Here is a 14,290-nt window from a genome sequence, read left to right as displayed (position 1 = left end):
TCTCTCTGTCTGTCTGGCGAGCGCACGCGCCCTACAGTGAAAATCTCTCCAAAAAAAAAAAAAAAAAGCTTCCCATTTCTCAAACCCACTCTTCCATGTTCCTTATGTTGGTAAACATTACCAATATTCCACCATCTGCCCCAGATGGAACGAGACACCATCCTTAGTACGTTCATTTCCCGTAGCCCTTGTAAACATCACCAAATCCTATTGCCTAGTATTTATTGCTTTTGTTCTGGCCTTCTTCATCTCATCACCACCGTTCTTGTCCAAGCCGCCCACATCTCCCACCTGGACCATTGTAGTGTCCTCCCAGCTGCTCCCCAGGCTGCCTCTCCCACCCCGTTACATTCTCCATGCTCTCACCAGAGGTAGCTTTCTAGGACTTGCGTCTCATCTCCCAGCGTTGCGACTTTAATACTGTCAGTAGCCTTCTGTGCAACCATTCTCTTTCATTGGCTCATTATATGACACTGAAACTCCTTTACTTTTTCTCCCTTCCTTCTTTCCTTCCTTTCTTTCATGGGCGAGGCAGGACATCGCCAAATCTCAGCCAGCCCAGCTCACAGACATGCACAGGCACTCCATGTACAAGAGACCTCAGGACATGAATCCAGGGCCTTCCCATGTGGATAACCTTTGTGCCACTGTCTTACCCCTAAAACTCTTTGCACCTCAGTCTCTCATATGCAAAAAGTGCTAAAAAAAAAATGTGTCCCCCCTCCCTATTTGCTATGGTTACTTATTTTTAATAAAGGAAAGGAAAAGTCAGTATGAGCAACCTAGTCAATACCATCATCATCACGGCAATTTCTGAAAATGCAGATTCGAGCATTTCCACCCTAGTGAATTTTCCTCAGAATATTTGATGCCTTGCAGACTTAAAAAATTTTGCTACAGGATGTGTGCACTTGCCAGAGAGAGAAAGAAAGTGAGAAAGCACTCCCTAGGAGGGATGGTCATGCCATAATCCCTTCTCCCCCATTCTTCTCTTGGAATTTTGGGTGTGCACACACATGCCTGCTGCAGTTTTCAGACAGCAGTGCTGAGAAACCACACTTGAACCACATGGTTGGCCACGTGGGATTCAGTCCCCTTAACTACCATGCCACCAGCTGGCCTAGACTTTCATTTTATGAACATATCAAGAAAAATTTGCTTCCAAGAAAAAAAATAGTAACTCTTTTTTTCTTAAAATAATCCACTACGCTAAGGGACCAGCAGTTAACGTAATGGCTATGTCACTGGACTCCCATGTAGTCGATCGCGGTTCAAGTCCCAGTCACGCCGGGCACGTGTGTGCGTGCCCAAGATCCAGAGAGGAGAATAGAGGAGAAGGGATTACAGTGTGGCCATGCCCTCGGGGGTTTATTTCTCACTTTCTGTCTCTCTGTCTGTCTCTGTCTTTCTGGTGAGTGCATGCGCCCTATAGCAAAAACCTCTCCCACCCCCTCCCCCCAAAAAAGAAAAAGAATCCATTAAGCTGGCCTATACATGGTGGAATAAACTTACGTGGTAATTACAAGAAGAACTGATCATACAACAATGTAAAAATTCTACTGTAGCCAAAGAATTAAAAATAAAATGCATGCTTTTGAAATGTACTATCTACATTGTACTTCACAAAAAAGAAAGGTGATTACAGAAACTCTGACTCATGTTCCTGACAGCTAATGAAAAAAATTGCCGGCAGCAAAAGTGGATTCTTTTTTATCTCAATGACAGGTGCTTTTGTTTTGCTGAAGAGAAGGTCTTAAGTTCCATTCAGTTTTATATAATGACTTTTTTTTTTTTGGTAAAGCATACAGGGTACCTCATCATTAATTCACAGTTTCCTTCCTAGCAGATATGGGCAAAAGAAATGGCTGAATACATATGAATGCAGAAATATTAGTAGGACCTACTGTGATCTTTCTGCTGAAACTTCAGACTACGAACACCAATATTATGGCAAAGTTAAGGCCATATGGGAGACAAATTGTTCGAAATGGGCTGAAACTGGACGATTCTATCCTTTTTTAGAAAGTAAGTAATGCAATTGTCAGTTGGACATATATTAATATCAGTTAGGGTTATAAGGGTGTAGTGGTTACGTTGCTGGACTCCCACATGGCTGACCACAGTTTAAGTCCCAGACCAGGCAGCTTGAAAATCATGCAAAGGGACCAGTAGTTAGCGTGAACTCCCATGTAGTCGACCGTGGTTCAAGTCCCGGACCCAGTGGCTTAAACTCACTCTGAGTGCGTGTGCATGCGTGCCCAAGATCCCGAGAGGAGAAGGAGGAGAAGGGATTGTGGTGTGGCTATCCCCCCTGGGGGGTGATTTCTCACTTTCTGTCTCTCTGTCTCTCTCTGTCTCCCTGGCAAATGCACGCACCCTTTAGCAAAAACCTCTCAAAAAAAAAAAAAAAAAGAAAAAAGAAAGAAAATCATGCCAATGCGTGTGCACACATGCCCAAAATCCCAGGAGGAAAATGGAAGAGAAGGGATTGCAGGGTGGCCATCTCCCTTGGTGGTGGGGGTGCTGATTTCCCACTTTCCTTCTCACTGTTTCATCTGTCTCTCTCCAGTGAGCACACATGCTCTATGGCAAAAACCTGAAAAAATAATCAGTCTCAGCCTCATCACAGCTTCGTCCCAGAGGAAAATGTTCTGCTTAGCTCTGTTAGGTACTTGGCACAGTGGCCAGTCCAAGGTACATCGTCCTTCTGGGTCTGAGTCTCATCTTTAGAATGAAAAAGCAAAGATCTCTCCCAAATCCAGCCCTGATGCTAGATGCCAATAATACAACATTTTGATTTTGTTTTTACTGTTTAGTAGAGTCTGTCTAATATGAAGAACAACTAATAGATCTAAATGTTGTGGGTTTATGAACCATCATTATGTGTCCACAGATTGATTAAAGATTGTCTCTGTCACTTGACCAAGTCTCTTTTTATTTTAGTCAGCAGTGTAATGGTGTAATTTCTAACTATAACTCAAACTTAAGACAACATCTTCCTCATATTTGCTTTTATAATTTTACCATCCACTCATCTGAGGCTGACTCAGCCATGAAGGACTCACTCAGGGCTGCCATGATGAAGTCTAGACCCTGGACTAGAGCCTTTCTCAGCGCTCTTCTATCAGAGACAGAGGTCAGCAAACGATAGCCCTTAGGCCACATTTTTTTTTCTATAGGCGAAAAGCTAAGCATGATATTTGCATTTTAAAATAGTTTTTTTAATCAAAAGAATATTTTGTGAAATGTGGAAATTACATGAAGTTCAGGCTTCAATATCCATTTATAAATAAAGTTTTATTGGAATTCAGTTCACGCTCATCATTCACACAGTTACCTAAAACTGCATTTGCTCTACCGTGGGAGTGGAGTACTGTAGTTATAACAAAGATCATATGGCCCACAGAGCCTAAAATATTTACCATCTGGACTATTATGATCAAAGCTTACTGCCTCTGTTCTAGATCATTCTAATTCCATCTCTTATTTTTCCACTTATCAGATCACATTAACATTATTTATCACCTACTTTTCAAGTCACAAGCCATGTCACATTTTTAATTGTATTTACCATCATCGAGTACCATTATTCATATGCCTAGGAACTAAGTAAATACTCAATTTACTATTTTAATATTCCTCAGGATATGTGAAATGATTGCTTCAAAGTTTGGCATAATTTGGTCTTACCTTATATTTAATATATTTTGAGGCATTGGCTGTAAAAGGGTGTGTTTTAGGATCTTGATCCAAGTAGGATTATATCGCAGCATTATCTAAGGTGATTTTTACATCTGAACATAATAATGTCCTCTTCCCTTCCCTTTCAGCACAAGTAGGCCCACCAGAGGTTGCCCTGACTACTGGTGAGAAGTCCATTTCTATTGTCCTGAAGCCTCCAGAGAAATGGAAAAGAAATCCAGAGGATAGTTCTGTTTCAATGCAACAAATATTCTCCAATATGAAGTATAATGTGTCTGTATATAATACAAAGTCACATAAAATGGTAAGCCTGACATGGAATGGAATTTATCATTGGGCATCTCTAATCTGAAAAAATTCAAAATCCAAAATGCTCCAAACTCCAAAAATTTTTAAATAATTAGTTTGATTTCATTTATTAGTATTATTATTTTTTTTAATTTTACCAGAGAGAAACAGACAGAAAGAGAGAGGGAAAGTGAGAAAGCAAACCACCAGGTTCAGGACTCAAATCGCCATCAGCCATGTGGGAGTCCAACATTTCTAACCATCATGCCACCTACTGGCCCCTCAAAGTCCAAAATTTTTAAGCACTAACATGACCTTTGCTTTTAGATGGTTTAAACAAACTTTGTTTCATGTGAAAAATTATTTAAAATACTGTATAAAATTACCTTTAGATTATGTTTATAAGGTATATATGAAATATAAATGAATTTCATGTTCAGACTTGGGTCCCATCCCTAGTATTTTTCATTATGTATAGGTAAACATCCCAAAATAAAATTTTTAAATTTTAAAATCTGAAATCTGATACCTTTCTGGTCCCTAGCATTTCAGATAAGGGCTGTTCAACCTATACTGCCTTTTGTGGCTAATGCTGAAACAAACAGTATGATGCATCTTTGATTTTCTACTTGTGAATCTGGGAAAATGTGATATACAAAAGAGATGTCCACAAGATGCATTTGAAGCTGATGTGTAGAAGATTTACAGAACTGATTACAGAGTTTCTTTAGCAGGGTGTGGAGTTGGTGTTGGAGAGTAGAGTGTGCACTTCCCCTTGGTAGAGACACTTACCTGTGTAACATCTGTCAGTCACTCTCCAAGAAGGAAAATGAAAGCTGTTAGCAAGGTGGGCCAGCGGTGGTGCAGTGGCTAAAGTGGCTGGATTCCACATGGCTGACTGCAGAGTCCAAGTCCTGGACACAGCAGCAAAAAGACACACCAGGTGCCATGTGTATGCCTGCCCAAAGTCCCGAGAGGAGACTGGAGAAGAAGGGATTGTGGCATGGCCATCCCCACTAGGGGGTAATTTCTCACTTTCCCTCTCTCTCTGTCTCTCTCTGACAAACACACATGCCCTATAACCAAAAACTAAATTAAGAACTTAAAAGAAGGAAAGAAAAGAGAGAAAACGAAAGAAAGAAAGAAAGAAAGAAAGAAAGAAAGAAAGAAAGAAAGAAAGAAAGAAAGAAAGAAAGAAAGCCAGCCATGTGTTATTGGTTAGAATCGTTCCAATCCTGACCATGTTTTGTCAAGCTGAAGGAAAAGGGTGTTCTGAAACTGTTGTTGAAAAAAGAGCTACTACTATCTAGTGATAGTGAAAATTCAGTGGTATCTCAGTCTTTCATTTCCTTCTAGATTTAATTGTCCAGGGTGATCCCCGAGATCTTTGGGTCTAACCACTGATTGCAATGTCCTGTCCTAGTGGTCCCAGTGTGTGACCAACCACACGCTGGTGCTCACCTGGCTGGAGCCAGACACACTGTATTGTGTACGCGCGGCCTCCTTCATCCCGGGCCCCCCTCGCCTTGCTCAGCCTTCCGAAAAGCAGTGCATCAGTACTCCGAAAGGTAAGCCTTAACAATATCTCGGGAAGGTAATCTGATAAACTGAAAAGAAGTTGAGCAGTTTAGACAAGGCTTTGACAAACTCATGTCTAACAAACAAGTTGAGGCAAAGGCAGAAACAGCATCACTAGAAATGCATAGGTCAACCTGAGACTCTGCCTTTGAGCCGGGCCAATGACAGGGCGAGTGTGTACCCTTCTGGCTCTGAGTTAGCTGCCAGCAGTTTTGAACCACAGCTTCCTGTCTTGTAAAATAACGATAAGGAACTTGTACCTGGACCTTTTTTCTCATTTAAAATCATAATCATTCTGATCAATAAAAGTTCTATGGTCTTCAAGGACATCAGACAATTCTATTGCTAGAAACAAAGCATTGTCTTAAAAACACTTTAAAGAAGAATTTGTTTTGGATCCCCCTTGAGAATTTAAATTATAAGCTCTTCAAGTTGCATTGAATGGGGCTGGATGATGGTGTGGTGGAAACACAATGCTCTGTGAGGCTGACCCACTGGGAGGGTTCCAGGCCGGTGTTCAGAGACCTTCCTAAATAGGCCAGGTACACATGCCTATATTGGATTATATCATGCCTGAAGGATTACAGTGTGGAGATCCTGTTGTGGGTATATCTCTCTCTCCACCACCACCTTCCCACCATTGTCTTTCTCATTTATGGAAGAAACAAACTATTTTTTTTTTTTTTTAGAGAGAGAGATTTTTGTTATAGGGCATGTGTGCTTGCCAGAGACACAGAAGAAAGAAGCAGAGAGAAAGTGAGAAATCAGCCCCTGGGGAGTGGCCATGAGTATGGCCATACCACAATCCCTTCTCTCTGGATTTTGGGCATGCATGCACACACAACCAGTATGAATTTTAAGCCACTGGGTCCAAGACTCAAACCACAGTCAGCCATATGTGAGTCCAGCACCACAACCACTTCATCACCTGCCAGCCCCAATAAATAACCTTTTTTGTAAAGTGGTGTTCAGTTACTACTTACCGAGCTTGAATGGTGGTCAGCAGTAAAAGATGGTGTACTGCAAGGCTGACTGACATGGGGAGGTTGCAGGCTTGCATCCAAAGACTTCTCTGAATCCACCAGGCACACTCATGCTCATGATTCAGGGCTGAGGCTGAGTCTGGGGGGCTGGATCATGGTGTTGAGACTCTGCTGGGGGTGCTCTCTCTCTCTCTCTTTTTCTCTTGCTCATGGAGGAAACGAATGAGTAAACTTTCAAGAGGAAGAAAAGCAAAGATAGCATTGGCTGCATAAGGTCCTGGGATCAGCAAATAAGTACTTACTTTCTCACTCTCACAGGTACTTCCCCCCACCCCCCTTCCTTTGATTTGTCTCCTCGCATTTTCTGAACTAGGCTACCAGAGAACTGTGGCTGGAGATACCCACTCCTGTTAGGAGACAGAGTTATGAGTGTGGCTTCCGTTTGACCTTTCTACTTCCAGGGTGAGATGAGCTTGAACTCAAAACTTGAAAACTGAGAGAAAAATTCCACATCAAACGGCTTGCTATCCATTATTCTTCAGCGTCTTTCTTCCAGACATGGGCTAGAGACAGAGGCTCACACTTCTTACTCCATGCCTTGGTTTTACACCAGCTACAAACAGGGATCCTTAACCCTTGCCTTCCTCCTACCTCATGTCCCTCACCTTTCATCATGAAACTATCCCAGGGAAAAGGTAGGGAATATTATGAATTTACACGTACAGCACAAAGCTTTGTTTTGAAACCTCTGTTCTTAGCATACCTTTTCTTTCAAATGAAGAGTTCCTTTTTTTTCTTCTTCTTCTTTTGAGGGAGATTGCTATAGGGTGTGTGCACTGGCTGGAGATACAGAGAGACAGAAAGAGAGAAATCACCTCCCCCTCAGGGGAGATGGCCACACCACAATCCCTTTTCCTCTATTCTCCTTTTGGGATTTTGGGCATGTACACACATGTGCCCAGAGTGAGTTTTAAGCCTCTGGGTCCAGGACTCAAACTGTTGTCGACTACATGGGAGTTCAGTGATATAGCCATTACACCATCCACTGGTCCCACAAATGAAGAGTTCTCTATCATATGTCAAATACAACTAAGATGCCAAGCAAGCACAAGCAAAGCAGATTGAAGAAATCATTTTTGGATTTGGAAAAAGTGCTGTGTTTACCAACAGCTTGATGCATGCCAAATGGCAGGAATGAGTTTGCAGTGGAAAATCATTTATGCAGTTGGCAGCATGAAAGCAACTAAAATGCAGATGAAATTAAATCCTTCCCGGTAAGCAGATGGAGCCCTACCCCTTGGCCTAGTCTAGGAAAGGTAACAAAATAAAGGGACACTACTTCCAGTTCTGAGCTTTCCCATGATATCTCAGCTGGTAGATCACTAGGGATACCTTGCCAAGACAACTCTGAGGACCCCGCCCCCCCAATTTCTAAAAATAGTTTGGACTATTCTTTGAAAAATTTTTCTGTTTTCCTTCATCCCCCAATCTCTGAAATACAGATGCAGCATTTTAGGTTTATTGTGGCAAACGTGGGCTAGTGTGCACTAAATGCCATCGTGTCATGATTCTTCTTAATTAGGACAGGTTCAGTCCAGGGGCCAGGGATTGTATTAAGCGCTGCCGTATTGGCACACCACTGTGTGGAGCCTGGAAACCAATGTGCTCTTCACAAACTGGTTAGGGTAAAGGCGCCTGCAACTGGACCCTTAGACGGGACTTTGCCTGCCAGCTGTGGCTGACCACCCTCACTATGCATGCACATCTGTTTCCAGTCTCTAACTGGAGAGTTAATGGATGGTGACTTTTCTGCTTTCTCTAGGGTCCAGGCATCAAGAGCATCCAGTGTTCACATGGGTCAGAGTGCTCCCGTGACACTCCTGCTGCTTTTATTAGTGTGTATGCCTTTTGTCATTTGTGCTAACGTTGTTCCTTCTGCTATATGAGGATTCTCCAAACCAGTTGCAGTGGCATAAGTGCTAGGGCTCCACTGCAGGATGCTGGGTCCATATAGGAAGACCCAGGGTTTGGATCTTGGGTTGACCTAAACACACTTAGGTATGCCCATGGCCATGCTGGAATTCTGGCTGGCTTAGAGGGTTGCGGGGGATTGTGGCATGGCAAGATGCTATCAAGAGTACCTCTCTCTCTTTGTCTCTCTCTCTCTCTCTCTCTCTCTCTCAAAATAAATAAATAAAACTTGAAAAAAAGAAAGGATTCTCCAGAAAAGCAGAACCAGTAAAAACAGACAGAGAGAGAAAGAGTGAGACAGAGACATTGATTTATTTGTTTTAAGGAGTTGGCTTAGGCAGTTGTGAAATCTGGTAAGACAAAAATCTATAGATTAGGCTACAGAGCAGACCAGCAGGCTGGAACCCCAGGCAAGAATTGGTACTATAATTTGTGTTAAAGGTGCTATGCTACATTAAAGAATTTCCTTTTCCTAGGAGTCATCAGTCCTATTCCATTAAGGTCTTTAACTAAATAGATGAGGCCCCCCACAATAATAGAGGGCAATCTGCTTTATTCAAAACCTACTGATTTAATGTTAATCTCATCTTTTAAAAAAAATATCTTCACAGAAAAATCTATAATAATGTTTGGCTACATACCTGGGTATTGTGCCCTAACTAGGGTGACACATAAAATTAATTATCACTAATTCCAGATACGCCATAGTAGTTGAGCAATTATAAATTAGCCATGATGCGCCCTAGTCATCAGCCATATAATCTGGTCAGTGGCAGCCAGGGCTGCTTTTCCTTAAACTATTTACCAGGTCTTCTCACTCCTCTATGGACAGCTGCCCATTGTGAGCCTATGGCACAGCAGACCTGGGAGGGAGTAGCTGCCGCTCTCGGCACATCCCGGTTCATCCACCTCCCTATACAGATCCCCAAGCTTCAGCCCTACCCAGGAAGTGTACTAACCAGTGCAAGAATGGCTCTGTCCATCACATAAAAGGTGATGCCACACATTCCTGTTCTCTACTGAGTATAAGAAAAATAATGAGTTAAATGAGTGGCACGGAAAGCGGGGCAGCTTAATGGGATCTTCACAAGAGGGTTTTGTGTGTTGGTTTAAAGCTCTGTGAGTTTCTCAATGATCAGACACACTTCCCTTCCAATATACAAGCCAGCATGAACCTTATAGATCAACATAAGATGTTGGAATATCTGCTGAGTTAGACTATTGATGTATCCTTACTGTGAAGGCTTGAGGTGCATTCAGATGACTCCTTAAGACCATGGATTGTCGGGGCCAGCAGATGACATAGTGGTTAAGATGCTGGACTCCCAAGTGGTCGATTACAGTTTGAGTACAGGACCCGACAGCTTGACAATCATGCTGGGAACATGTGCGTATGTACCCCAAATCCCAGAGTGGAATAAAAGGGACTATGGCATGGCCATCACCCCTGGAGAATGTTTTCTAGCTTTTCCTCTCACTATCTCTCTCTCTTTCTCGGGTGAGCACACACGCCCAATGGCCAAAAAATAAATAAATAAATAATAAATAAAAATTAAAAACACACACACACAAAAAAAAACCCTTGTATTATCAGAGAGGGTAAGAATGTTGAGACTCCTTAACAACACTTAGCTCAAGCTTCTCAACACACAGGTGAGAAAAACTGAGTTCCTAAATGTAGTGACCTACCCAAAGCCTCTTGATAATGCCAGTGTTTTCCCAGCACACCAAATCACAACCTTATATTCCTCTTCCCTCTTTTTTTTTTCAACAGATCAAACATCAGCGTTAAAGATTAAAATCATCTTCTGGTATGTTCTGCCCATATCCGTTACCGTGTTTCTTGTTTCTGTGATGGCCTATTCCATCTACCGATATGTCCACGTCAGCAAAGAGAAACACCCAGCAAACCTGGTGAGTGCTCAGTGTAGCAGGAGTCTTTTAACAACACACTTTCAGAAGGCTAGAAAAGGAGACTCTGGGACAGATACGGTGCCAGAGAAGACAGTGAATTTGGAGATGAATAGCTGATAAACTGGGAAACACTTTTCAGCACTAGATTAGTGTGTTAACATAACCAAAGATAAAGATTCCTTGACTTTGAAAACATTTCATTTAATGACAAAATTATACAGTGTATCTTGGGATATACAGATAAATGAAGTATGATCCTGCTTTTCTAGAAGTTCAATTCTACTCGAGGATTAGAACTTCAAAATAATACACGGGGGCTAAGATGAAAGCACTGGGGACTCTGGGAGTGCAGGGGGGGCCCTGAAACCGTACATGGAGATCAGTTCATGCCAGGGCTTGGTTATGGAAGGTGAGTAAGAGTACTGCAGGAGGAAGAAACAGCAGGGGGAAGGTGAGGAGATGTGTGGGAAGCCACGGCATATTGCCACACCTTAAAGTTCCTGATGAAGAGCTATGGAAGATGGGACTGGGGAGTGGGTGGTAGGGCCAGGCGATGGGGGATTTAGGCATCACCTGGCCCTACCAGGTGCTAATCCAAGGAGTTTGGGCTTTATTCTGCTGGCAAAGAAAGGTCTCCATAGGATTTTAAGTCAGGATGTCATAGCCAATACAGAGTTTTAGATTCAACCAGATGTTAGTTCTAGGACAACTTTAGGGAGAATCAGACTGGGAACAAGAAAAACAGCTAGGAGACTGTGACAGTTGTCCAGAGTAGAGAAGACAGGAATCTAAGAGGCTAAAGATAAAGTTGTATAATACTTAGGAGGACCCTGGGCAGGCCTCATTCATTCACAGCAAAAAGAAACAAGATAAGTATCAATAGAAGAAATAATCTCTATGATACTTGAGGGTCTGCTGAAGGATTCCAAAAGGCTGAGCGTATTTTTAACAGTAAAATCATTTCTCTGGATTTTCAATTATTAAAAGATGTGTTCATGTGCATGAGTACACAATGCACACATTGTGTATTATGTACTGCTAGTTCAGTTTCCAAATCTTTCTGTTATTCTGCCTGTATTTGGATTTCTGAGTTAGCGCCTTCATGGCCTAGGGATGGAAATTTACAGAAGAATTCATCATATGTGATTTTTGTTCTAATTTAAAAATTTGTAAAACTGGGGTCAGCAGATGGTGTGGTGATTAAGGACGCTGAACCCACATAGCCAACAGCAGTTCGAGTACCAGACTTAGTGGCTTGCATTCTCTCTCTCTCTCTCTCTCTCTCTCTTCCCTCCCTCCCCCCGTCAAATTTAAAAATAAAGTTAAATAAAATAATTATTTCTAAAAATTTATAAAGCAATGAGGTTGAAGGCCTGCTTTCTAATGCTGAATGAAATCACATTATGGGTGACAATGAAGATTCTAAAATAACATCACCAGCATTCTTTAAAATAATAGGCACCTTCTATGCCACAGCAATATTGCTATTTTTGTTTGTTTTATTATGCCAGAAGGCATATGAGAGAGAGAGAGAGAACCACCTAGTGGGTCTGGTCATGCTGCCTTCTTTGTCCTCCAGTTCTCCATCCCATCACACCTAGGACCCTTCCACACCCAGCATGTAAGGTGTGAGGGCAGGGATTGAACCCTGTTTGACCATGGGGGACCCAGCCTCCTCTGTACAGCTTAACCACTGCTCTAAAGGGTCAGCCGGCAATATTTTAATATTAAATGGGCTTCCCTGACATAGAATTTCTCTGTCTGCCACGAACTGACAATGAGTTTCCCTTCGGGGCCATATGATAGCATGCTTAGGGTGGTTTGGTGGTTTGACCGTCTCTACTCTTGTGCTTATTTCTCATTCCACATCCAGTTTCCATGCCCACCCACAGTTTGTGTCCACAGTACACAAAGTTTTCAACAAGTTCATGGAAATACTTTTTTTTTTTTAAGTATGGATTTAGAAATTTTTTTACACCAAAATAAGTTGTACTTGAAGTTTTTGAAGTCCCTGCATATAATCAAGTGACCTTGGCTTATTGACAAGTCCCTAGTAGACTAGGGACTGCAGATAGCAAAACAATTCAATAAACTGTGTTTCAGTCTTTGCCACTCTTCACATGACCGAGATTCTGATTTTGTTGTCATTGTTAAGGTTTTTGCCATAGGGTCCATGTGCTAATCGGAAAGACAGAGACAAACAGTGAGAGGGAAAGTGAGAAATCACCCCCCAGGGGGGATGGCCACACCACAATCCCTTCTCCTCCATTCTCCTCTCGGGATCTTGGGCACGCACGTGCACACTCCCAGTGTGAGTTTCAAGACACTGGATCCAGGACTTGAACTGTGGTCGGCATGTGGGAGTCCAGTGTTGTAACCACTACACCACCTGCTGGCCCTGAGATTCTGATAGTAAAGCATTAACAAGGTTTAAGAAATCAAGGGCTTCCCCTGAATTCCCTCAGCCAGTCAGAGGAGGGGCAGCAAAATCCCCAGCCCCAGACTAGATAAATACCTGCCGTTCCTTTCCACAGGTGTTTTGTGTGTCTTGGGTCTCTGCCCTCAGTGAGAGAGGTTTTCTGTATACTCCAAGCATAACTTTATTTTCACAGGTTGGAAAGGGCAAGTCTTTGACACCCACCGTAAATTCTACTTAACAACTCTTTTGAATGTCTCTCTCCAGCAAAAAGGTGAAAACCATTTTTTTCCCCTCTCTTTACAGATTTTGATTTATGGAAATGACTTTGACAAAAGGTTCTTTGTACCTGCTGAAAAGGTCGTGATTAACTTTATCACCCTCAGTATTTTGGATGATTCTAAAGTTGCGCACAAGGATATGAGTACACTGGAAAAAAGCAGCCATGGTGACGGTGACGTCTCCAACCCTGGCGCTGGGGAGCCAGGCAGGACCCTGGGGACCCTTCAAGAGGAAGCGGAGGTGCAGCATTTGGGGTATGCATCCCATCTGCTGGAGATTTCCTCTGACTCAGTGGAAGACACCCGGTGTGCTTCTGGAGCCCAGCAGGAGCCTCTACTCAGAACGATACCCATACCCACAGGTAACATGACCATTGAATATGAGCATGATGTAAGGACTACTGACTTGTGGGCGAGGCCTGAAGATCAAGAGCTCACTTTGCAGAAGGAGTCCGTACAGGGAAAAGTACTTGAGCGACAGGCAGCCTTAGCAAACTTGAGCCCTCAAGCTTTCCTGTCCTCATACAGCCCTCAGCTCAGAGACTTAGACCACGGAACTCAGGAGGGCGCAGACTCAGAAGAGGAGCCAGAGCAGGAGCCATCCATGACCTTGGTTGATTGGGACCCTCGGACTGGCAGGCTGTACATCCCTTCTTTATCGAACCTTGAGCAGGACTCAGCGGGCTGGGGGCATTCTGAGTATGGTGGGTTCACGGAGCAGGGCCTTTTGTCTACACTCTATGAGGAGCAGGCTCCGGACAAGCCCCTAGAGGAGAATGAAACCTACCTCACGCAGTTCATGGAGGAGTGGGGGCTGTATGTACAAATGGAAAACTAAAGCCAGAGCTTGCCTTTCCCACACCCCCGCCATGACAAGGCATCGTGAGTGTAGACAAATCAGTGATCCAACAATAAAGCACTTGGGGTGAAAGAAGTTGATTTAGATTCAACAGTGTCTGTGAGAATTACTTATCTCTTCTCTCTGTTCTCTTGTCCTGTCTCCCAGCAGTGGTTGGCTTGTGCACGTGGGTCTGATGGCTGGGCCACCTAGAATACAGCAGCTGAATCATCACTTTTTTTTTTTTTATTTTTCTATAGGGCACATACCCTTAAAGAAAGAGAGAGCAAGAGAAAGTGGGAAAGTGAGAAATCACACC

General features: G+C 42.9%; 1 protein-coding gene across 2 annotated transcripts in view; it reads left to right on the top strand.

The window, feature by feature from the left end:
- Nucleotides 1-14,053, top strand: part of IL20RA (interleukin 20 receptor subunit alpha) — a 44,037-nt gene extending 29,984 nt beyond the window's left edge. Inside the window, exons 3-7 of one of the 2 annotated variants that reach the window (XM_006144354.1) lie at nucleotides 1,847-2,025; nucleotides 3,831-4,006; nucleotides 5,414-5,558; nucleotides 10,297-10,436; nucleotides 13,159-14,053. In XM_006144354.1, coding sequence (XP_006144416.1) covers nucleotides 1,847-2,025; nucleotides 3,831-4,006; nucleotides 5,414-5,558; nucleotides 10,297-10,436; nucleotides 13,159-13,971 — 1,453 coding nt within the window. In that variant the 3' untranslated portion in view covers nucleotides 13,972-14,053. The remainder of the gene's footprint in view (nucleotides 1-1,846; nucleotides 2,026-3,830; nucleotides 4,007-5,413; nucleotides 5,559-10,296; nucleotides 10,437-13,158) is intronic. The other variant, XM_006144355.2, reaches the window with a different exon arrangement.
- The last annotated feature ends 237 nt before the right edge of the window (nucleotides 14,054-14,290 follow it).

The sequence above is a fragment of the Tupaia chinensis genome, unplaced genomic scaffold (assembly GCF_000334495.1).
Source record: "Tupaia chinensis unplaced genomic scaffold, TupChi_1.0 Scaffold000117_2, whole genome shotgun sequence".
In the NCBI taxonomy this organism is placed as follows: domain Eukaryota; kingdom Metazoa; phylum Chordata; class Mammalia; order Scandentia; family Tupaiidae; genus Tupaia; species Tupaia belangeri.
This window is presented reverse-complemented; position numbering and strand designations above follow the sequence as displayed.